Source organism: Physeter macrocephalus, chromosome 20 (assembly GCF_002837175.3).
Source record: "Physeter macrocephalus isolate SW-GA chromosome 20, ASM283717v5, whole genome shotgun sequence".
Classification (NCBI taxonomy): domain Eukaryota; kingdom Metazoa; phylum Chordata; class Mammalia; order Artiodactyla; family Physeteridae; genus Physeter; species Physeter macrocephalus.
The window spans coordinates 70,818,411-70,841,986 of record NC_041233.1 but is presented as its reverse complement, the minus strand read 5'-3'; the positions used below and the strand labels follow the sequence as shown (position 1 = coordinate 70,841,986).

Genomic DNA, 23,576 nt, shown 5'->3' with positions numbered 1-23,576 from the left:
CAAAGACAGAAAAGTCCCCCCTCAGCCGGGCCTGCATTGGGCACCCCCCGGACCCCTGCTCAGCACCCGGCCCTGCCTGGGATGGTGCTTGCTCGGCAGGCAGAGAGAGGGCTCTGAGGCAGCCCCGGCCCAGGGCCAGGGGGTGCTGGAAGTCTGTCTGCGCTCTGCAAATGTGCCCACCACAGTCTGGGTGCTGGAGCCCCTTAACCTCACCAAGAGCCAGAGCCCCCAGGTGGTCCCATCACTACACAATTTACCGTCACAAAGGGGCCCCGTCCTAGCACGGCCTTCCATGATCTCAAGGTGATGGCAGAGTCAGGGAGGGGCCCTGGAACCAGAGTCAGGGGCCTGACCCTCAGCCCTGATGGGGCACATCCGCTTCGTGTGCTGAAACAGCGAGCCCGCACGCCTCTGTTTCCTCACCTGCAGGATGAGGGGCAGGGCTAAAGGCTCTGCCGAGGCCCCAACTCCACTCTTAGAGCTGCTGTCTGTCGCCACGCCTCGGGGGAGGAGAAGGCAGTGGGCCCGAGGACCAGGGAAACTGGGGGGAGGGGGTGGTGACTGGAGGTCAAGGGCAGGAAACCCAGATATACGGAAATGGGCAGGGCATTTTACAATCGTCCATTCCCAAATGTCCCACTGGGGGCAGCTGACACCAGCGACTGACACTGTGAGCAGATAGATGCATGTACGGATTTTATTAGTGTTACAGGGCGGCTGCATCGCACCTGGAGTTTAACAGGGCGTGAGACTGAGTAGGACGTCCTCTCTCACGGTGTCTTCGCTACAGAAACTGTACCTGCGGAGAGAAAGAAATCTTGTTAAGTGCTGGGCGTTCTTACCTGGCAAAGGTAATTGCTGATTTACAATTCAAAACGATGAGGGCTGCACTAGGGTGGTAGCTTCAAAAAGTTCCTGGAGGGCTGATGGCCTGGGGGCTTCCAGGGGGGAGGGGCTGGCTGGACCCCAGGACAAGGTCAGGGGTCGCTCAGAAGTGGTCCCTGGTCTCCGGGTCCTCTGGCACCCAGGACTGCGGGCACCTTGGGGCAGCGACTGGACCTCTCACGGCTCTCCTTCTCCACAGCACATGTGGGCCCCCCATAAACCCAGCAGAGGGGTTTACAGATGGGCTCACTCTTGCCCCAGCCATTCTGGGGACCCGATTCAACCTACAGCAGCTCAAGAAAACACAGCAGCTACAGTAGATTGCGCTCTCGCTAGCTGTCGGCAACCACACTAGCTGATCCACTCACGCAGTACGCACTTCATCCTCACCACACAAGTGTGAGGAGGTATTGTTACGAGCCCTACATCACAGGAGAGGAAACTGAGGCACAGATTCCAATGAGACCACCTTCTTCTGACATGATTTTAGCTACATCCCAGGATCCAGGAAACAGGTCCACTTCGTAATGAGACCTGGGCCACTGACCTTAGAGTCCCAGTGTCCTCCAATGGGGGAGAGGAGGCCTCGGCTGCACCCCCAGCCTGCGTAGGGCTCCCCACTGGCCTCCTCGACACTGTGTTTTCAGTGAGAGGAACTTCTTGTTCCGCTGACGCCCTGCCTGGGCCAGCCCCTCGGTCCTCCCCTCACAGAGACAGGGTGGACCCCACAGGGGTCATCCAGCTGATGAGACTGCTGTGAGGTCTGCCAACCCACCCCCCTGCCCGCCCCCTGCCCGGGGGTGTGACATTCCCTGGGGCCTGAGTTTAGTGACTCCACCTAACCTCCAAACCTCAATCAGTGACCAAGAGCCGAGGATCTTCTTCTCGCCAAGCCGCACGGGGGTGTCCTGCTGGCCAGACTTGGGGCCTGAGCTTTGGCCATTACCCCCACCTCCCCGCAGGTGCCACAGCCAGGGATGCCATGGGTCAGGATGAAGATTCTGCAAGTATTGCCACCTCAGCTCTCTCGCCTCACCTCAAATTTTATATCTTTTGCTAAAACTGATTTCCTTTTCCTTCTATTATCCTGAACTTTCATTGATCTTCCCCTCTTTAACTTGTAGCCACTCTCTAACTGATACTTATAACCTTATACCCTTCAGAAATGATTTCTTATTTCTCTTTCTTATTTTTCCTCCTTAGTTTTCATTGAAGGCAGGGCTGTATCATCTGTGCCTGCCACAGAGAGTGCTGAGAACACTGGCTGAACCTCAGCTCACTTTCTGGGGTGAGTTTCCATGACAAATGCAAGTCTCTACAAACATCCTTAGGCACAAGCCAGCAAAGACACGTACTCCGTCTTGTCCTCTCCCTTCTGCACGGTGATCTTGGCTGCACCCACTCTGGGGAGGGTTGGGTTTACCGCGTTGTTATTCCAAAGAAACTTGACTTTCTCAATTGTTCCAACATCACTATCCGCGTCAAACTCATTGGAGTGGGTGGAGCCTGGTGTGACAATGCCCCTTGAAACAGAGAAATAGAAACGTTCCCATTCACTGAAACAAGTTCTAATGACCATGTAAGTCCCTGCCACTCTTCTACTCTAGATTAACAAGATGATTTTTTCCAAATTAATTCTCAAATAAAGGTTAGAGAAATGAAAAGGTCAGCTATATGCCAGCAGCCTCAAACTACTATTTATTTTATTTTTGGCCACATCATGCAGCATGTGGATCTTGGTTCCCTGACCGGGGATCGAACCCGTGGCCCCCTGAAGTAGAAATGCAGAGTCCTAACCACTGGACCACCAGGGAAGTCCCTTAAACTACTATTTAACTATTATTTCCTCAAACGTAAGTTAATTTACCCTCAAAACTTTCCTCTATAGAAAACTATATAATTCCTTCATATTATTTTTTTCTGGTAGAATTATTTGTACAATAACAAGTTATCCACTAGTTTAACACAACAAACACGTGTGACTAGGCTAATCAGAAAATATGATATCTGAGCTAACATTAGATTTATCTTAAAAAATCTGATCTACTGAGAGAGAAAGAATAAAATGCCTGGATTTATAATAGAGAAAAGAACACGTGTTAGTAGAAATCTGAAGTTAACTTCAGTACATAAAGTAAATAATTTAGAATCCATTGATAAAGAGACGACAAGTATGTCAGTGCATGGATGTGAAGGCCGTGTGTATCAAGTGAGAGGTGGTACCAAAAAAGGAAATTTACTTGAAGACATTGTATTGGTGAGTGTTTCCCTTATTTCCAAACAAAGCAACTTTGATTTGACCAGTGGCTGTTCTTCCAGACAGTGTTATAGAAACTCCGTACCTCCAGCCTGCACAGGGCGTAGAAAAGAGTTTTTTTCATGCACGAAATAGTTGACAGAAATCTCAGATTCTTGTCGCATCCCTTACACTGAGGCATCGAAGTAGAAGAAGTTCTACATGTTAACCTACGACTCAAACTAGGCCTTAAGGAGAAACACATATCTGGCAGTGGACCCCTGTAGACCTGCCCGCCCAGTAAAGGGGTCACTAGCCACATGTGGCTGCTTAAATTTAAACCCAAGTTAAATAAAACAAAAATCAATTCCTCGCTTTCCCTAGCCACCCTTTAAGTGCTGAATTGCCACATGTGGCTACTGGTTACTGCATTGGACAACACAGAGCATTTCCATCATGGCAGTAAGTTCTGTTGGACAGCTCTGTTCTCGAAGGACAGTACTATGAGTTAAGGTGGAAAGAGAAGGAACAAGGGCTGGTCCCCACATTTGGAAAGGTAGTTCAGGGGTGCAGTCCCGGGAGCCTCAAGGGCAAGGTCTGTGTCTTCCCTCTCCCTCTCCAGGGCCCTGGGCAGTCTCCAACGCAGTGGTCATCCAGATTTATGCCCGAAGGGCTGTCTTGGCGCCCAGGAGCACACACACATACACAGGAACCTATACACACATGACCACACACTCATGCGCACATAAACACACACACACAAACACACATATACACATGCACACACATACACACCACATACTCACATACAAATTCACACATATGTATGTAAACACACAGACACATCCTTTGCCTAACTCCTACTTGTCCTTTATACCCTCAGAGGTGTTTTCCCGGCCCCTTCCTCTGATCAGGGCCAGGTCCTCTGTCCTACCATGTCACAGCAGCAAGCCGTCGAGCCCAACGCGCTTGCAGCTGCTTGCTCAGTTTCAGTTTTCTCTGCCGGGTTATAAATTTCATGCTAGGGTGTCTTGTTCATCCCTGCACCACCCCACATCTAGCATAGCCTGTGGCCCATAAATAAATGTTAGTTGAGGAATGAATATATGGTTTTGAATGTTTAATTTGTTGTTTTAAAATATTGGCAAGTATTCTGTGCATCACTACATCAGAGGAAGGATTGATTAACCAACGCCTTTTAAAAAATATGTAAACAGGGATGGAAATGTTCTATATCTTGATTTTGGAGATGGTTACATGACTTTTTATTTATCAAAACTCAGAATTATACACTACAAAGGGTGACTTTGGCTGTATATAAATTATACCTCAATAAACCTGACTTAAAAAACTATATGAGGCTTGTATTATGTTTATGCATTTATATAAACAGTCTCTTTTTTACAGTACAATATCTTAGGGAACTGTCATAAGGCAGGTTGGCACAGAGTGGCTGGAACATTGACTCTACCCTATGTTCTAGTCCATTCAGCAGAATTTGGAGAGAAATTATCCCTTTCTGATCCCCTCCAACCCTCCACCAGAGAGGCACCCCCCATCCACGGGCATGAGGGACGCATGGACAGAAGGCTAGAAATTGAAGAGATTGGAGTTGGGCTTCTTAAGTGGGCTAGATAAGCAAAGAGTTGGTACCAAATAAATTTTGAATGGATAGAACAGGTGCGGATGACACGATTTTTAAAATGCATAGGACAAGGAACTGTGGGGTGGTGAAAATTCAGAGAAGATGGCCACAGAGACAGGTAAATTGCTGTTATCCCATTAATTATGCTGTTTGTGTCCACTCATTTCATGCCATAGAAATAAAATGAAAGTGAAGCAGACCCTTTCTAAATCCTTGGTTGAGTCTTAAATGGAGTAGTTTGGGTGGATGTGTCCTTTTACTAAGATGAAATGTACCCACAAATATTTCAGGTTAGAGGCCACCCCTTTATGTAAAACAGAAACGAAACCTCTTTTCCTTGGGTGGGAAATCACAGTGCAACTTACGAGCAAATTTGCTGGAACTCCTGTGTTCAGGAAGAATTTCTGCTGCTTCTCACGCGTCTTGCCAGCAAATCTGTCAGCATAGTGGCCCATCTGCGGGCACCCTTCATCTGGACAGGGGAAGCACTTGTTCTAATGAGAAAGATGGATCCGGCTGTAAGGTGTGAATTTGTCTTTTTATGAGCCACACATCTGGGGAGCAATTTTCCTGTAGTCTCAGTTTCCTCTTTCATAACTGGAAAGAGATTGGAACAGATGGTCTCTAAACTAACTTCATCCAGGATGTAGTACCCAAGCCTGATGCATGTCACATTAGAACTACTTGGGGAGCTTCAGAAAATGTTGATGCCTGGGCCCCAGGTTAGATCAAATATGCCTTCCATCGAGTGGTACGCTGGAGAATGACTAACAGGCAACTCTGGGACAAAAAGGCCTGTAGAGTTTACCAGTTTCTGTGGTGTAAATATTCTGCGCCTGTGGCCAACTTCAGGCTATCAACACAATGTCACTGAATGTGGAGTTGGGAATAGACGATCACAGCGGCTCTAGTGAGCCCGCATAGGCAGGCTCCTTGTTGCCAGCTGCACAAGGCACAAACCCCCAGCCCAGCATGTAGAACCCCAGCATCCACCTTTCCTTCTCTCTGGCGTGTAGATTCTTCTCTGACACATTCCATACTTACTCTGCCCCTGTCAGAAATGTGCACTCTTTCTCCTCCTTCTAAACTCTATGATTTCCCAAGCCAGATTCAAACTTTGCCCCCGCAGGAAGCCTTCCTAGATCATTGAATGGACTGCTCTACTCTCCGATTTCCCAGAATCTTCCGCTCCCACATGACTCTTCTAGAATTTTAGCTACCTCCTGCCTAAGGCATTCTTCCCCCTCCACTCTACAGGACTGTGAACGCTGACACGCGGTGCAAAATGAGTAGGGGATGATCAGACCCTGGTGAGAAAGTACTGCAGATCCCAACACAGCAGGACAACAGCCCCACCTTGGGACTCAAGGCGGGATAATAGCTCACAGACTCAAAGTCCTTGTAGGAGGCGCAGGGGTACGCAGCGAACCCATCGGGGCTGAGGATGCTCTCCGAGTAATACTTGTAGCTTCTCAGGTGATTGCAAGCCACAAAGTCCCGGGTTCCTGGATAAGCAAAGGGGGACGTCTGCACAGGTGGTCAGGGCCCCATGACAACTTCCCTGCCTCTCTCTCCAAGTGGGATAGTTCCAAAGTGGGACCATATTTTCAGAAATTTAAGATTAGTCCAAAATCCAGCCACAAAATGACAGTTAACATATAAAGGCTGCTTTCTGTGTGCCGGGCAATGTTCTGAGCACTTTACATGTATTGTCCCTGTAAGCTTCACCTTTCCTCAGAGGTGGGTAACATACCATCCCTAATTACAGAAAGACATACAGGCTACAGCCTCAGATTTCAGATTTCAGCTAGGAAGTGGTGGAGCTGGGATTTAAACCCAAGCCCATCTGGTGCTTGAGCCCAGGCCTCTTACCTCTGTTCCATTCTGTGTCCCAGGCACCAGGCTGGAGGTCCTCGAAGACACAACCGGATGTGACTTGACCTCCTAGGCATGACCAAACCCGGGCAAGGACATTGTCATGCCATGTTTAGGTGAATAAAAAGGAAGGTCAAGTAGCTTTAGGTGGCTTTATATGAGCATGCCTTTCACTCTCACGTCTTGTTCCTTCTTAGAACCTTCCTTGGCTCCTATAAATTCCCGCCAAGTGGCAGATGTCACAGCACACGTTCCAGACCTGGCCTGAACTTGCTTGGCCGTTACTGATGGAGAGTCTAGGCTACTCTCTCCATGCAAAGCCTCGTAAAGCTGTAAAAGACAAACACATAGGTCCTCATCCTTAATAGCTGCTTTGATGGTGTCCATACTTGCCAAGCCATTATGCTCACATTCAATAGAAGTCTTTACTCATTTGATTTTAACCTGTGTGGTGCCAAATGATGAGTCTGGCTGAAAATCTCACCTGTTCGTTGCCATTTTGACCTTATTAGATACAGAGTCAGAGCTGTATCTGAAAGATGCCCTGTATCCCAGGTGTGCTGATCAGTGATAAAGAATAGCCACCTTGAGTAGCACAGTCTCTGCTCTAACCTTCCTTACCCGTCATTGCTTCTTATTCTTTCCCCAACATAGAGGAGTGGTGACTCTCATGTGAATGGATTTGCCGTGGACATGATCGGGAATATCCCCATTTTGTCTATGGAGTTGAAGCCAGCTACATAAGCTTGAACCATATCACTGACTCCCAAGGGACAATTGGCAGAAAAATTCTCTTAGATTCAGGATATTTACTTTTATGGTATTTCCTTCCTTTTTTAGGTAGCTATCAATGGATTGTTGGAGTTACAGCTTTAAGCAATGGTTTTGTAATTCTCTGTTGCTCGTTCACTCCAGGACACCACACAATGTATAAGGAAATAAATCAGCAGAGCTGAGATATAACAAATGATACGTGGCTATGTTTTTAAGAGATAAGGTCTAGAAGGGGGGATTGTGTATTTTCAAAGGGCAGTGTGTTTTCGTTGTTAAGATTTGCTGTGGGAGTGGCGTTGCTCCCCCGGGGAAGTGATGTCCTCGCTCTGCTCTGGCTTTACCTGCCCAGATGCCATCTAGGTCCACGATCTGCGACAGGGCATTCTTCTGGCAGCCGGGCATTTCCTCTCCTCCGTTTGGGAAGAAATCTAGGTGACCCACCTGTTGTTTCGTTCCAAAGCCTGGAATGTTTAGAACAGCAATGAGCTTTTCATAATGCAGGGCTCTCATTAAAAGCACGTGCTCTCACAATCGCACGTGCCTGCAGCTGGAACGTGGAGGGGCTCACCCATGAATGGGATCAGGGGAGCTGCATCCGTGTGGATCACATCAACAAAGCCAACGTCGGAGGGATCGAGTCGGACCTCTTCAGGAGTACCCTCGAAACTTGCTTCTACAGGATCCAACCCTAAAAGAGATGGCCAGTGCTGCACACAATAGGCCCGGCTATAGGTGCCAGCAGGATTGAGGTTGTACAGTTGCCCAGGCTGTGTGCTACCTAACTCTAGGGATGCCATACCCAGGAGTTGTGCGGTGCCATGGCCGGGGTATTGAATATGGAGACATTGAATCTCCGTGGTGCTCATTACATTCCAGTGGCATGGATAGAGAAGGGCAGGTGAGCAACGAAATTTAGATTTTGTTTAGGCAAGGGTTTTTTTCCACATCAGATTCTCCCACTTAACTTGTATATCTTTCTCCTTCAACATTCTCTTTCTCTTCCCAAGTTTGAAGGAAAAAGGGGCGAAGTAGTATGGTATCGCAATTCAAAACACAAATTCTGGGACTTGGGTACCTTGCTCCAAATCCCTACTCGGCTATTTTTTGAGCAAGTTGCATGACCTTGGGTGAATCACTTGACTTTTTCTACACCTCAGTTTCCCCATTTATAAAAGGGGGGTAATAGTACAGCTATAAGATTAAATGAGATAATATAGGTAGCATTTAGCACAGTGCCTGGCACATCATTTTGGGTGTGTAAGTAAATATTTAGAATTATATCTCCCTGACTATATTTCCTTCTTGACACGACTCCTAGATTTAACAATTGTTTTTGAAGGTTTGATCAGAGCAGCTGAAAAGGTATGAACATAATTGTCTGTTGAAAATAAAAGGGAACGTTCTTATCAAGGTAGAGACTTGAACCAAAAGACAGCAGAACAGGGATTGAATGTCAGTTCTACCACTGATTAGTTGTGTGACCTTGGGCAAGTCATTTGCTTCCCTCAGCCTTTTTCTTTAGTTCTGAGGATTAAATGAGAAAACGTAAAGCACTTTGCACGGTATTTGGGATAAGCAGGCACTTAATCTATGCTTACTATAATTATTATATTAGCATTATAATGATTATATTATATTGACATATTTTGTGGTTATAATTTAAAGGTTTTGCTTGGGTTAAAAGGATGCTTTTGGTGTGATGGTGTCTGGGTTTCTTCTACCAACGAAGGCAGTGGAAGCAAAATTTTTGTGTTCTATTCTGCCCTTGATTTCAGAGCAGGGGGAAAGGAATGACAATATGGACTTGTCTTAATTATGCTGGCTCACGTTCATATTAGCCTTACCCTGCATTTTCCTGGGTGTTCAGTCCTGCTGAGAGACCCACATCACCAGAAAATGGATGGAGACAGAGGCAGAGGAAGTAAAGAGAGCAAAGACACCACTTCCCCTGCCACAAGGATAGGCTTCTGGGGGGCTTCCTAAAATGCTCTGTGCAGACTAACCGGCTCTGCCACAGCCAAGGGGATGGACTCTTTGGGGCCAGCTCCAAGCTAGGCTGCAGTCTTGTATCACGTTCTGGGGCTACTGAGGACAAAACCTCGGGCCCCAGCCCTCAAGTCTTACCTGTAACCCTGCCCAGGCCTGGAGTCTTTCTCCCTGCCTCTCCCGCCACGTGGGCCCCCAGGCTGTGGCCGATGAGGTGGACTTGGGAAGGTAAGTCACTGTAGTTTGACTGGAGAGGGAAGATTGTATTTTCAGACATTTCTGTGCCGTGGTTTTTGCAAACCTAATGCCGGTACTCCTCTGCTGAAAACCTGCCACTGCCCGTAGGATCAAGCCCAGTCCTTTACGAAAGCCTCAGAGCTCTTCTGACTCAACACCTGTTTTTCTAGACTCTTTTCTAGCTAGACCCTTAGTGGAACTTTCAGGCCCTCAAATATGTCGTAGCCTCTCACCTCTGGGTCTGGTTTAGCCTCCTCTTCCTGTTGTCATGTCTCCCCAACCACGAGCCCAGTTCACATCGACACAGCTCAGCCATTAGCTCTCAACTTAGATGTCTCTTCCCGGGAGACATCCTGAATCACCGACCCCCGCTCCCCAGACTGGATTAGCTGCCCCCTTGCCCCCCGCACGTGCTCCTATAAAGCCTGTTGCCACCCTTCCGCCTCCCCACATCAGAACCCTGATCACACTCAGTGGTCCCTGTAAGCTCCCCCAGGGCCTGGGACCTCAACTATTCACTTTATTCCCTAGCAGAGCTCCTGACAATGTGCCCCCAAATATTGGATGAACAAACAAATGACACAAGCTCAAAGTATTCACACCTGTTGGTCTCAGAGATGTTCACCCAGAAGTACTTGTTTATTATAGGTCTATGGTGCCTTTAGCACAAACACCGTAGGTTTTGATTTGAGGTGAGTTTTAGAAGTAAGACTCTGAGAGATATATCAATTCTTTCTATTTCCTCTTTAAACATGTAACCCTCAGCTGTGTCTTTACCCAACAGAGACCGGTGGGCTCTGTGTGTCCCCTTGCAGCCCGGCCACCACTCACCTTGAGCATGGCCAGCATCTGGGCCACCTGGGCGCCCACCACACGCACGTTGTTGGCAGCCTGCGTGTAGGTGGTCTGGGAACCTCTTTTCCAGTGCACGCAGATGCAGTTCACCTTCTCCACCTTGAACATGTTCTGGTGTTGGAGAGACACCAGGGGGTTATCATGGGGGCTCGTGAAACCACTTCCAACCAGAGCTCAGAAATGGTCGCCGAGAGTTACCACCGGCTGTCCTGTCCCTTCCTAGATGGGACACTGGGATGAACTCGACTTTGTTAGGAATCCCTTTGCCCAGAGGAGTTATCCCTCAGGGCAAAAGCTACAAGAAAGGCAAATCAATTCCCTCTCTAGTTCGTAGACTAATTAAAAGCTGACCACTCTCTGGTTTTCTTCGACCAGATTCAATCAGGTTGATTCAATCAGGGGGCTGAAGCCAGGGCATCATTCAAAGAGTCCTATTTCGAAAAGAAAAGGTCTCAAGTGCATTCTCTGGCAGCCAGGGTCTAAATGACCTTGCGGATTTGACTGCTAGGGGTCCTTTCAGCCTCCTGGCAAAGCCTGGGCTTGCTTCACCCCAGGCTGCTGGGTATTTAGGAAGTTTTAAGGTGGAAGGGAAGTGTCACTATTTTACAGTCAGGATAGCACAATATTTCATGGAGGAAACACACTAAAGATATTTAAAAAATAGAACTGCACTGATTTAAAAGATATTGAAGAATTCTGAAAGGGAAACTTCTTCCTGGATGTCAAAGGAACTGATATATCCTTAGAAGTTCTGCCGGGCAGGACATATGACCAGCTTGAGTCTAAAATGGTACTATAAATGTAAAATCCACCTAGAATCTTTTCACATATATGATCCTAATATGTGTGATCACACACACACGGATACCAATAGCCATTTTCTCAGGACTTTTATTTTTAAAGCAGCCCTGAGGAATCTCTTACAAACCTGGAGAATTTGGGATATAAACTATATCTTACAGTTTATACATTAAGATACTTATTAATGATGGGACAGAAGTGATACCAAGAGATAAATGGCTGGTACAACCAAGGTCAAATTCAGAATGATTTTAATTTTCAGAGTTTGTAACTTTTCCTGTTGACATTTTAGGTCGGAGGGTGGAAGACAGGCTGCTAGGGTAAATTCTTAGGTGTCAGAAAAACGTATTGAATCAGTGAACGCAAGAAAAGAAGGGGTGATGGTATATCGTGTGTATTTGTGTGTGCGTGCCTCTGCACGTGTGTTTTTGTGTGTATGTGTATGTGAACATGTGTATGTTATTCTGTTGTCTATCGTTCTGAGCAAAAGATGCTCTATTACAGTGGGTTTGGCACTTTCCATTCTGCCATTTGGGGCACCCAGTCAGCCGAAGCTCTCCGTATCTCAAATAAATGGTCATAGCACACATCTCTGACTCTCAGGGAAGTGGGAAAGACTTGAACAAAAAGAACATAATCCTGCGTTTACAGGAATACAAAGTAGCCTCAATGAAATGGAAGCAGACAATATTTAGGCTTGATTTAACCAGAAATGAGAGGACAGAAGTGTTTGTTCACGCAGCAGATGCCATTGCTTCAGGCTACAGGTGTAGTCTGGAAACTGGGAAGGGGATTTTTATTTTGGTGAAGAGGCATTTTAATTGCATAAAGGTACCTCAATATGTCAGGTTTTCCTGTTTCGAGCTCACTAATTGAGATTGCGTAAAGGAAGGTGGAGACATTAGTGGGAAGCAGTGGCAGCTGCCCGTAGCACAGGCCACAGGGGTTAGAACCAGGCCCTACCTTGCACATGTCCACCAGCCAGCTCTCATCTCCCTTGCCTATGAAGCCGTGGATGATGAACCGGGTCTTCCTGTCTGTTTGGAAATTGGATGCCTCAATCGTTGAAGGATCAGAGGGAAGAAGAATCTGTGACAAACACAGGAGGGTTCCGTGTTTTTACAGCCCACCCACTAGAGCCTGTCTCTTTCTTCCCCATTTCTGCCTGTTCCAATGCACAACCTTTCAAAGTTTAGCAAAAAGCCACCTCTTTCAGGAAGCCCACCCTGACCTCTCTTTCCCTGCCCTACCTTCCCAAGTCAGGAATCACTACCTCCACTGGGTCTGGATTGTGGCTCAGGGTCTTACACCTTCCATAGGTTCTTCCATAAGCTCCTTGCCCAACACCAGAATCACATAACTAGCTAGAGGTTCTGACAAATGTGAACCATTCATTCATTCAAGCCAGCTTTTCTACTGGAGACCTACTCTGTCTAGGTCTGGCTAGGCCTGGGGGCAGCTGGTGGGATCGGGTAGAGGCAGAGGGTACAGAGGTAAGAACTCCTGGTCCCCCGGTGGGGGACCAGTTACAACAATGTTAAAATGGCAGAGGTCTCACTTGAAAGTTGTTTGGTGTAGAGCAGGAAGCGAGTCCCGATGTTCTCAGGGCTCCAGGGGAAAACTTTCAGGGGCCTGATGGCAGTCCCAGCCCAGGGCTCAGAGTCAGAGAAGCACCCAATGGAATCATAGCAAACTTCCTTTCCTGTAAGAGAAAAGATGACCCTGCTCAGGGGTTAGCTCCCAAGGCTGGCCTGGTTGCTCCCCTGCTTGGGGACAGGCTGAAGACCAGGCAGACACTTGCCTCTGCCCCATCAACTCTCTCCTTGCCCCCTCTCCCCCCATTCCCACCTTCTGATCAGGGAACAGTCTCACTGAATCCCACAGAGAACTCTCTGCCTCAAACCACCATCAAAACTTTAAAGTCCTGTGTTCCCTGCCTAGATCTTCCGAGAGTTTTATTTGACTGTGATAATGGACACTGGTAAGTCAATATGTTAACCCAGGCAGGTGTCTAATGCTTTATCTGGAAGAGTCTGGCCTCGGGCCTCCTGGACACGAAGGTAGGCTGGCGGGGAGATGCTCGGAGACGGGCCCGAACAAACTGCAGCCCCACCCGCGTCTCTGTGGAACCTTGGAGCTGTCTGCAGCCGCTGGAAGCCCTGCCGTGGCTGAAGCCTTCTCTGGCCAGGGCCGAGATGATGGGTTTATGCCCTTCCCAAGGTGCAGGTGGGATGTGTTTTACCTTTGGCTGCTCCCAGCAGGAAAAGAGTGATCGTCCAGATGCTCACCATCTACAATACATTCAGATATTTGGCCTCACCAAAAGCATGACCAGAGCAGTGAGCAGACTCAAGAATTCAAGGCTCTTTGCCCCACCTCCCTCCTTCACAGCTGGCGGGAGCCTTACCCTGTTGGATGTTCCAGGCCTTCCTTCCTTCTGGATCAAGTGCCCGAGCTGTTTTCTTATATTCGAGCCTTATCAACTGGATGCTTCTTCGAGGAAACAGCAGGTGATTAGAGAACATACTGTGTGCACTTAATATTTTAATCTGCACAAATACACAAAACAAGATTAATAATAAAGGTCAAATCTTCCCACAAGTCTGGGAAGATGAAACAATGCTTGATTAAAAGGAGGTGAGAGGTCTCTAACTTTGCGCCTATGTACATGTGCCTGTAACTATGAGCTGAGTGGGCCCCACTTTCCAATTTTTTATTTTATCACCTAGTACTTTACAAGTCCCAGTGAGGACACTGCAGCAGACTCTAATCATGGAGGGCTGTGTTTCTCACTTAGAATAGATGGAAATGCCCTTGCAAATCACTGATAGTGAAAGGAAGTGTCTAAGAAAACCTCCTCTTTCTTTTTGTCTGTCTGTCTGTCTATCTCTGTCGCTGGCAGTCTAGTAATACTTGAGCACATGAGCTTTGGAGACAGAGTCAACGGCCCCCATAGTAGCCTCTGACCACAATCTCCCACTAACTAGTGTTCCAGTTACCCATTGCTATGAGATGAACCAATCCAAAATGTAAGGTTTTAAAACAATAGCAATTATTATATTATCCTGCTATAATTTGGAATAGCTGGGTTCAGGAGCCCATAAAAGCCCAGTCACCAGACCACGTAATGTCTGTCGAGTTTCCTCAGACCCTCCAAAGTTTGCACACCTGTCCTACAAGACTCTACCCTCTGAGGCTGTCATGAATTACTCACTGACCCAAGCATCTGTGAGCAGCTTGGCTGGTTCACACAACAAGCAGATAAGCCTTCACATGGCAAATGCCATTGATGCCCTACCCCGCCCCCAAGTTAAATATGCCTCCATGTCAAAGTTCACTTTGCTCCTGAATAATCAGGACACTGGGGTCCAGGCTGGAGGGCCCTTCTATGAAGAAAACGGAAAAGACTTGCCCTAGAGTCATAAGGAAGAGCAGCCAACAGTTAGTGAGGCTTAGTATGTGCAGTCAGAGTACTTTCCATGTATTACCTAATTTAAGTCTTACAACAACCCCATGAGGTAGGTACCATTATTTGCCTCCCTTTACAGATGTGGAAACAGAGGGACAGGTCTTTAATTGCCTGTAAAGTCACACAGCTAATGAGTGATGAGATGGGATTTGAATCCAGACTATCCAAAGTGAAATAAGGAGTTGCTGAATATCAGTTATTCTGAGCAAGTTATCAACAAGATTTGTTGAGCGTCAATCCACCGCAAAGAATAGGGGAAATACTTACACAGAATAAGTTGAAACAGAAATGGTCCCCCGGTGGGGGACCAGTTACAACAACTGGTCCCCGGTGGACCAGTTACAACAATGTTAAAATGGCAGAGGTCTCACTTGAAAGTTGTTTGGGTTCTCGTTGGTGTAGAGCAGGAAGCGAGTCCCGATGTTCTCAGGGCTCCAGGGGAAAACTTTCAGGGGCCTGATGGCAGTCCCAGCCCAGGGCTCAGAGTCAGAGAAGCACCCAATGGAATCATAGCAAACTTCCTTTCCTGTAAGAGAAAAGATGACCCTGCTCAGGGGTTAGCTCCCAAGGCTGGCCTGGTTGCTCCCCTGCTTGGGGACAGGCTGAAGACCAGGCAGACACTTGCCTCTGCCCCATCAACTCTCTCCTTGCCCCCTCTCCCCCCGTTCCCACCTTCTGATCAGGGAACAGTCTCACTGAATCCCACAGAGAACTCTCTGCCTCAAACCACCATCAAAACTTTAAAGTCCTGTGTTCCCTGCCTAGATCTTCCGAGAGTTTTATTTGACTGTGATAATGGACACTGGTAAGTCAATATGTTAACCCAGGCAGGTGTCTAATGCTTTATCTGGAAGAGTCTGGCCTCGGGCCTCCTGGACACGAAGGTAGGCTGGCGGGGAGATGCTCGGAGACGGGCCCGCACAAACTGCAGCCCCACCCGCGTCTCTGTGGAACCTTGGAGCTGTCTGCAGCCGCTGGAAGCCCTGCCGTGGCTGAAGCTTTCTCTGGCCAGGGCCGAGATGATGGGTTTATGCCCTTCCCAAGGTGCAGGTGGGATGTGTTTTACCTTTGGCTGCTCCCAGCAGGAAAAGAGTGATCGTCCAGATGCTCACCATCTACAATACATTCAGATATTTGGCCTCACCAAAAGCATGACCAGAGCAGTGAGCAGACTCAAGAATTCAAGGCTCTTTGCCCCACCTCCCTCCTTCACAGCTGGCGGGAGCCTTACCCTGTTGGATGTTCCAGGCCTTCCTTCCTTCTGGATCAAGTGCCCGAGCTGTTTTCTTATATTCGAGCCTTATCAACTGGATGCTTCTTCGAGGAAACAGCAGGTGATTAGAGAACATACTGTGTGCACTTAATATTTTAATCTGCACAAATACACAAAACAAGATTAATAATAAAGGTCAAATCTTCCCACAAGTCTGGGAAGATGAAACAATGCTTGATTAAAAGGAGGTGAGAGGTCTCTAACTTTGCGCCTATGTACATGTGCCTGTAACTATGAGCTGAGTGGGCCCCACTTTCCAATTTTTTATTTTATCACCTAGTACTTTACAAGTCCCAGTGAGGACACTGCAGCAGACTCTAATCATGGAGGACTGTGTTTCTCACTTAGAATAGATGGAAATGCCCTTGCAAATCACTGATAGTGAAAGGAAGTGTCTAAGAAAACCTCCTCTTTCTTTTTGTCTGTCTGTCTGTCTATCTCTGTCGCTGGCAGTCTAGTAATACTTGAGCACATGAGCTTTGGAGACAGAGTCAACGGCCCCCATAGTAGCCTCTGACCACAATCTCCCACTAACTAGTGTTCCAGTTACCCATTGCTATGAGATGAACCAATCCAAAATGTAAGGTTTTAAAACAATAGCAGTTATTATATTATCCTGCTATAATTTGGAATAGCTGGGTTCAGGAGCCCATAAAAGCCCAGTCACCAGACCACGTAATGTCTGTCGAGTTTCCTCAGACCCTCCAAAGTTTGCACACCTGTCCTACAAGACTCTACCCTCTGAGGCTGTCATGAATTACTCACTGACCCAAGCATCTGTGAGCAGCTTGGCTGGTTCACACAACAAGCAGATAAGCCTTCACATGGCAAATGCCATTGATGCCCTACCCCGCCCCCAAGTTAAATATGCCTCCATGTCAAAGTTCACTTTGCTCCTGAATAATCAGGACACTGGGGTCCAGGCTGGAGGGCCCTTCTATGAAGAAAACGGAAAAGACTTGCCCTAGAGTCATAAGGAAGAGCAGCCAACAGTTAGTGAGGCTTAGTATGTGCAGTCAGAGTACTTTCCATGTATTACCTAATTTAAGTCTTACAACAACCCCATGAGGTAGGTACCATTATTTGCCTCCCTTTACAGATGTGGAAACAGAGGGACAGGTCTTTAATTGCCTGTAAAGTCACACAGCTAATGAGTGATGAGATGGGATTTGAATCCAGACTATCCAAAGTGAAATAAGGAGTTGCTGAATATCAGTTATTCTGAGCAAGTTATCAACAAGATTTGTTGAGCGTCAATCCACCGCAAAGAATAGGGGAAATACTTACACAGAATAAGTTGAAACAGAAAATAAATTTCCCCCTTCTCCAGACTTGAGCCATCTGGTTGACCTAAGTGATGAGGTATTCAAGCTTTGGAAGTCTGTTCATATGGTCCAGGCAGGTGCTGGAGCACTTGACAAAGACTGTGGAGAAGACAAAGGCATTTATGCTTTTCTTTGACGTTGCAGTGCTGATGCAGGATGAGATTTGTGATAATCTAACAGTGGGTAAAATAGGTAATTTGGTTGAGAGGAGATGTCAGATGACTCTCTCTGCCTCCTGGACCTCTTCTCTTCCTGCTGTCCACTTGACCTTCCCCACATGACCACAGTGGCCTCCGTCAAACATGCCAAGTTCTTTCCTACTTCAGGGCCTTTGCACTTACCATTCTGGTGGCCTGAAACTCTCTTCCTTAGACCTCCATTGGGTTGGCTCCTTCTTGTCATTCAATGATTAGTTTAAATGTCACCTCTTCAATGAGGCCACCCTTGGCCACCTTTGAAGCCCCTCCACTGCCAGCCTTCCACCCAATCCCTAGCACCTTATTTGTTTCCTTCTCATCACTTTGTCACAAGTTATAATTATCTCTCTTGTTTTTCTGTCTATTTATTTGCAATCTTCCTTTGCCCACCTAGAATGCAATTCCATGTGGACACAGACCTCATTTACTTTGGCCACTGCTGTGCCCTCCACCTTCTAGAACCTGACACTGAAGTAGTTATAAATTAATGAAAGAAAGAATGTACATATGAATAGAGTTCACAGATATTTTATCCTTATTCTCCGAGTGGATTTCAGGCCTGGGAATGGTGAGAGGGCACAGTTCTAAGGAGGAGAAAAAAAGATGTTGTTCTTCAGAGAAGCAAGAATATAAACATCTGATTAGATTTAGGAGAAACAATCATCACATGATCTGTCACAGGTTCCCCAAAGGTCAGGCTCCCATGCCTACTTCCCCCTCAGCTCACCTCACTGCCAAGTTCATCTGTGGGTTCCAGGCTCACCCCTGCAGAGCAGTTCAGTGGTTGAAACTGCCTTAAGGTGATCAGAGCTCATGTGACGTCCTCCGGGCAGAAAAGGAAGGTTTAATCTCTAACAGCCACTCGTGTGGGGTGGTGAGAGCAAGTGTGGGCTCCAGACACTCAAGGGTAGAGGCATGGGCATTTGGGGCTTAGTTTTTCTTTCTTAAAAAAAATTCTTTTCACTCATGTTTGTAAATAGGTAATATATGCCCCTCTACATCTGATACAATACAAAGTTAAAAATGATGCTTCACCAGCTCCTTGTGTGTCCTTCCAAGATATTCTATCCACTATGAGTATATATATTATATTTTATTTAAAAACATAAAAATAGAAATGATTAACAAATCCTATACATTATTTTGCAAACTGATTTTTAAAAATTAATTAATTAATTAATTATTTTATTTTTGGCTGTGTTGGGCCTTCGTTGCTGCGCACGGGCTTTCTCTAGTTGCGACGAGCAGAGGCTACTCTTCATTGTTGTGCACGAGCTTCTCGTTGCGGTGGCTTCTCTTGTTGTGGAGCAGGGTCTCCAGGCGCACGGGGTTTCAGTAGTTGTGGCACATGGTCTCAGTAGTTGTGGCTCATGGGCTCTAGATCACAGGCTCAGTAGTTGTGGCGCATGGGCTTAGTTGCTCCGTGGCATGTGGGATCTTCCCAGGCCAGGGACTGAACCCATGTCCCTTGCATTGGCAGGTGGATTCTCAACTACTGCGCTACCAGGGAAGCCCTTGCAAACTGATTTTGAAAATTAATTATATGTCTGGAAAACCATTTGTTATCAGTGCATACAGATGTGTTGCAGTCTTTTTACCCGCTGCACAGTATTCTGACATTTGGATATTTACTATCAGTCCTCTACTGATGAGTATTTGGCTGTTTCCAATCTTTTACTATTAAAAAGGATGCCTTACTGAATATTCTTATACATTTGTCTTCTGGATGGATGGTGTGTCTGTAGGATAAATTCCTACAAGTGGAATTTAAGGAGCAAAAGATATGTACATTTAACATGTTGATAGTGGTTTCTGCTCCTTGTGTATGTTGGCTACTCTCTCCACCCCACCAGTGAAACAACAGTGAAGGAGAGACCATTAGCTATTTAAACAGTAACTTTTTAGAGGTATGTTAGTTATGGGGCTTTTGCTGTAAGCAACAGAAATCAATTCTGGATAGTTAAATTTTTTTTTAAAAGGAGAGATTTGTTGGGAGAATATTGGGGCATCTCATGGAATCCATGAAGTTGTTGAACTGTGACACCCAGGGAAACCCAAGAAATGAGACCACTCTGGAGACCTCGGCAGGTCATCCTCAGATCCCCTCCGCCCCTCCGGCCCTGAATTAATTAGCAATGGGATATGGGTCCTATTGGGAAGGCCTGGATGTGCACCAAAAGATGGCGGTGAATTTGTGAGCTGGGCACCTACAGCAAGAAGTAAGCAGTTCTGCAGTAGTAGATTTAGCAATCCTAAATCAACTGACTCTACTTAATTTGTACCAAAGTGCACAGTTAGTGGCTCAGTGCCAGTGGGCAGGGGATTTGAAATAATGAAGAGGTGATCTTCCTGAGTTATCAAGAGTGACTGGCGACACTGGGGAGTGGATTTGCTGATCAGGACTGTTGCATTGTGTTAAGATAAGAAGAAGCAACCCTGTATTCATCAGCCTTAGTTGTTCAAGAATAAGTGTGCTGTATGGAAGCACTTTGTTTTCTACAAACGTCAAAAGCAAGAGAACAGAAAGGGCACCCTCACTTCTGATGACAGCAGTGAGGAAAAGGCAGTATAAGAAGGCCAGAGTCTGGAGCCTGGGGTGACCCATTGCTGTGAAAACCCTCCTGACACCTGACCTGTTCCTTCCCCAGCCCCTGGCTTCCCCGGGTGGAGAAACAGGTTAGACGATGATAGATGGATTGTGAAAATGGTCACAGTTCTTTACCCCCTCCCCTTCCTGAAGCTGCCCTTTGCCATGTGATCTTGCAGCTTCTTCCATCAATAACTGGAGTCTATTACCCCACCACCTGAATCTGGGCTAGCTGTGTGACTTGGTTTGGCTATTAAACGTGATGGCAGCAACATCTTGGAGCAGCTCAAAACCAGCCGACCCCTAAGTATGTGAGAGACCCAGACAGGATGAACAGCACTTCTGACTCAACCCACCCTGACTGCAGACACATGAGTGAATCCAGTCAAGACCAGAAGAAACACCCAGTTAACCTGGAGATTTGTGAGCAGATCTGTCTAAAGCCGCTGAGCTTAGTGATGATTTGTTATGCAGCAGCTAATCAATACAGAAACTCAGCTCAGCCAGGCCTGGGATTCAGAGAGAGAAGCTCTCATTGCACTCACTGTCACCATTCTTGGGTACACAGAATCAGTTGAGCACCTATTCTTCCCTAAGACAGTGAGAAAACTCCCACATCTGTCAATATACACTGTGCTCTAACGCACTGGCTCTTATTTAAATGCCCTGAGGGATTTAATTGGACAAAGGCCCTAGCAAGACTGGGGTCTAAGCTGCTGCTCCTTTAAAGCCTCTTAGACCAGTTAATTCACTTCACACTAGATGGAAAGATTCCTGGGCGAGGCTTTTAAATAAGAATAACAACTGAAATATGTTGACTGAACTTATATCCTGGTCAGATTCAGGGAATTAAGGCAGGACTCATATGCATACAAATCTGTGGATCTCTTCTGAAAATGTGACTTCATTTCCACCAGACAGCTCTCCTGTCTTCAAGCTGTGTGACTCCTTGAAAGTCACAAAGGTAAAGAATGAGATTATCTGCCATGTCCACACATTCAGATGGAGCCGAACAGCTGCCTTCCTCTAGCCAGTCAGCTCTGTCCTTGTTTTCTCCTTCAATTTCAAGTTCACAATGTACAGATACCTTGTCATCTTGTAAGAGAACGATCTTGTAAATCTGAGGGGAAGAGTAGGTTGGTTCAAGCTGGGTTCTAGGAGCCCCTTAATTCCAAAGAAGTTTTTGTCCTGAGAAAGCTGTTTTCTAAGTCTTTTTCACAGCCTGGACACTCACCTGCATTCGTTGGAACCACAGCTCTAAATATCCCTTGAACTGGTTGAATTTCTCCCTGTGTTTGTAGTAACAGAAGTGGGGTGCAAAACTTTGCCTTATCATCAGTCAACTATTGACTTCTTTCTTTTTCTTTCATCAGAGATGCCCTGTCTGTGGGATGTGAATTCAGGTTCTGAGTGTAGCTCAGACTTCCCGAAGCCCTTGAGGGCCATTGGTAGATTCCACCCGTTCTTGTGGGCTGGCTAACAAGTGAAAGTCTCAGGGCAGACAGACCCTGGTGCCCGCTGGGGAGACTTAGGCCCCAAAGTCTGCACCCTCTATAGGGGACCTGGGAATTTCCAGAACAGCCCCAGCTTTCAGAATCCCAGAGTACCTGAAAGTTCTGGGCCAAGTGGAGCAGGATTTCGATCAAGAAATGGATCAGAACTTGCATTCCATGCAAGTACCAGTGGGATTGATTTAAACCGCAAACATGGGTCAAGTCGCTGCGCTTCTCAAAGCCCCTTGGGGGTCTCTGCTCATCCCTTAGGGAGTCTTCCATCATCTGATGGTCATGGACCTTCAGGAGCAGGCACTGGGTCCCCCTTTTGCTCACAGCGTGTTCTTCGTGCCTAGCAGAGCGCCTTACACACATTCGGAGCTCAACATGTGCTTGTCAGAGGAATAAGCGGTCAATCAAGCCCAGTCTGGTCCCATCTCCTATGACCACCCTCTCTGAACGTGGTCTGCGAGATGTGACACACTGGAGTTTGCCCAACACTCCATGCTCGGGTACTGTACTTTTGGACAAGCTGTCCCCTCTGTCGGAATGCTCACCCCTGGTCTTATTTTAGGCTCCCCTGAATACAGAATCTGAGATAAGGGCTTGGGTGCAGAGAGTTTATCTGGGAAGTGACTCGAGGAAGCACGAGTAAGGGGCGTGCAGAGCAGGAGGAAAAGTGTTACTGGGGATTGGCTCTGCTGCGCAATCTGAACCACAGAGAGAAAGTGTCAGAATTGTTCGTAGGATGGGTACCTGGGGCACAGGCTACCCTACCCTTGGCCCCCGACACAATATTGGAACTTAATCACATTATCCAAACATTTCGTTGGAAATAATGGACATGATGGCAAAGAAAGGAATGTAGTGCTTCACCACTAGATTTTATTAGCAGTAAGATTCAGAGTTCACATGTCAGCAGCTCCTAACATGGGGTGAGGGTAAGCAGAACATCTTCCCTCACAGTTTCTTGGCTACAGAAGTTGAACCTTGGGAGAGAAAACAGAAAGTCAACTCTTCCTGACACACAGTTGGTGTGTTGAGTTTGATGACAGCCACTTCCTTCCCCTCAGTCTGATTGAGTGGCACACCCTGTGCCCAAAACTAGACACTGGCCGAGTGAATACCTCTTGGGTAAAAAGGACTGCATTTTCCTTTCTAATTTTATCCCATGGCTATGCAATAGCAGAAAGAAGAGGTATCATTGGACACTCCAAAGGACACGGAGGGTCCATCTGTCACACCCCCAAAGCACCTACTGAGCAGGGCACACTGTCAGTGAATGCACCTGAGGAAGAGTAGGGTTAGCAGCAAGACGAGAAATCAGCCAGAGTAAAAAAATCCCGAGGTCCTGGTGTTACAGTGGCTAGGCATTCTTATTTTAATTCAGGATTGAATTGAAATGACTAATTTACTCATTAAGACTGAGCAATACTTAGGAGGCTTTGGAGCTAATTTTCTTTAACAAAATACAGAAGCATATGTAAAGTGCCTGGCACATAAAAAATGCTCAGAAAATGCTCTTTTCTCTTCATCTTCATTTGCTTCTCTGTAATCTAATGGCTAGCTGATGTGCAAATAGCAAATTAAAGGTTAGGGGCAGGACAGGAACAAAGATGCAGACGTAGAGAATGGACTTGAGGACATGGGGAGGGGGAAGGGTAAGCTTCGACAAAGTGAGAGAGTGGCATGGACATATATACACTGCCAAATGTAAAATAGATAGCTAGTGGGAAGCAGCCGCATAGCACAGGGAGATCAGCTAGGTGCTTTGTGACCACCTAGAGGGGTGGGATAGGGAGGGAGGGAGGGAGATGCAAAAGGGAGGGGATATGGGGCTATATGTATACGTATAGCTGATTCACTTTGTTATGCAGCAGAAACTAAAACAACAAGGTAAAGCAATTATACTCCAATAAAGATGTTAAAATAAATAAA

At 46.8% G+C, this 23,576-nt stretch overlaps 2 protein-coding genes and 1 non-coding gene across 4 annotated transcripts in view; all 3 read right to left on the bottom strand.

The window, feature by feature from the left end:
• Positions 1-681: 681 nt before the first annotated feature.
• On the bottom strand, positions 682-16,079 carry PNLIPRP1 (pancreatic lipase related protein 1). Its single transcript, XM_024121474.3, has 13 exons — positions 15,995-16,079; positions 15,830-15,878; positions 15,135-15,289; positions 12,258-12,383; positions 10,470-10,604; positions 9,540-9,648; positions 7,984-8,103; positions 7,757-7,876; positions 6,153-6,271; positions 5,128-5,260; positions 3,126-3,234; positions 2,241-2,408; positions 682-799 (listed from the first exon to the last, which is right to left on the bottom strand). Exons 2-13 carry the CDS (start codon positions 15,876-15,878, stop codon positions 736-738), a joined length of 1,407 nt encoding a protein of 468 aa, XP_023977242.1. The 5' UTR covers positions 15,995-16,079; the 3' UTR covers positions 682-735.
• TRNAR-UCU (transfer RNA arginine (anticodon UCU)) lies at positions 2,626-2,699 on the bottom strand. Its single transcript has one exon. It is a non-coding gene; the product is annotated as a tRNA-Arg (tRNA).
• A 6,422-nt stretch (positions 16,080-22,501) lies between the features above and the next one.
• The window catches only part of PNLIP (pancreatic lipase), a 39,354-nt gene continuing 38,279 nt past the window's right edge, over positions 22,502-23,576 (bottom strand). Inside the window, exon 13 of one of the 2 annotated variants that reach the window (XM_007126146.3) lies at positions 22,502-22,627. In XM_007126146.3, the coding sequence (XP_007126208.1) occupies positions 22,564-22,627 (64 nt within the window). In that variant the 3' untranslated portion in view covers positions 22,502-22,563. The remainder of the gene's footprint in view (positions 22,628-23,576) is intronic. The other variant, XR_003677621.1, reaches the window with a different exon arrangement.

Excerpts from the sequence above, each read along its gene's own strand:
- PNLIPRP1 (XM_024121474.3), bottom strand. The coding sequence starts at position 15,878 with ATGGTGAGCATCTGGACGATCACTCTTTTCCTGCTGGGAGCAGCCAAA. Across the intron at positions 12,384-15,134 it reads AGAACCCAAACAACTTTCAA|ATTCTTCTTCCCTCTGATCC; the intron begins GTGAGACCTCTG and ends TGTTTGTCACAG. Across the intron at positions 10,605-12,257 it reads GGCTGGTGGACATGTGCAAG|AACATGTTCAAGGTGGAGAA; the intron begins GTAGGGCCTGGT and ends CTCCAACACCAG.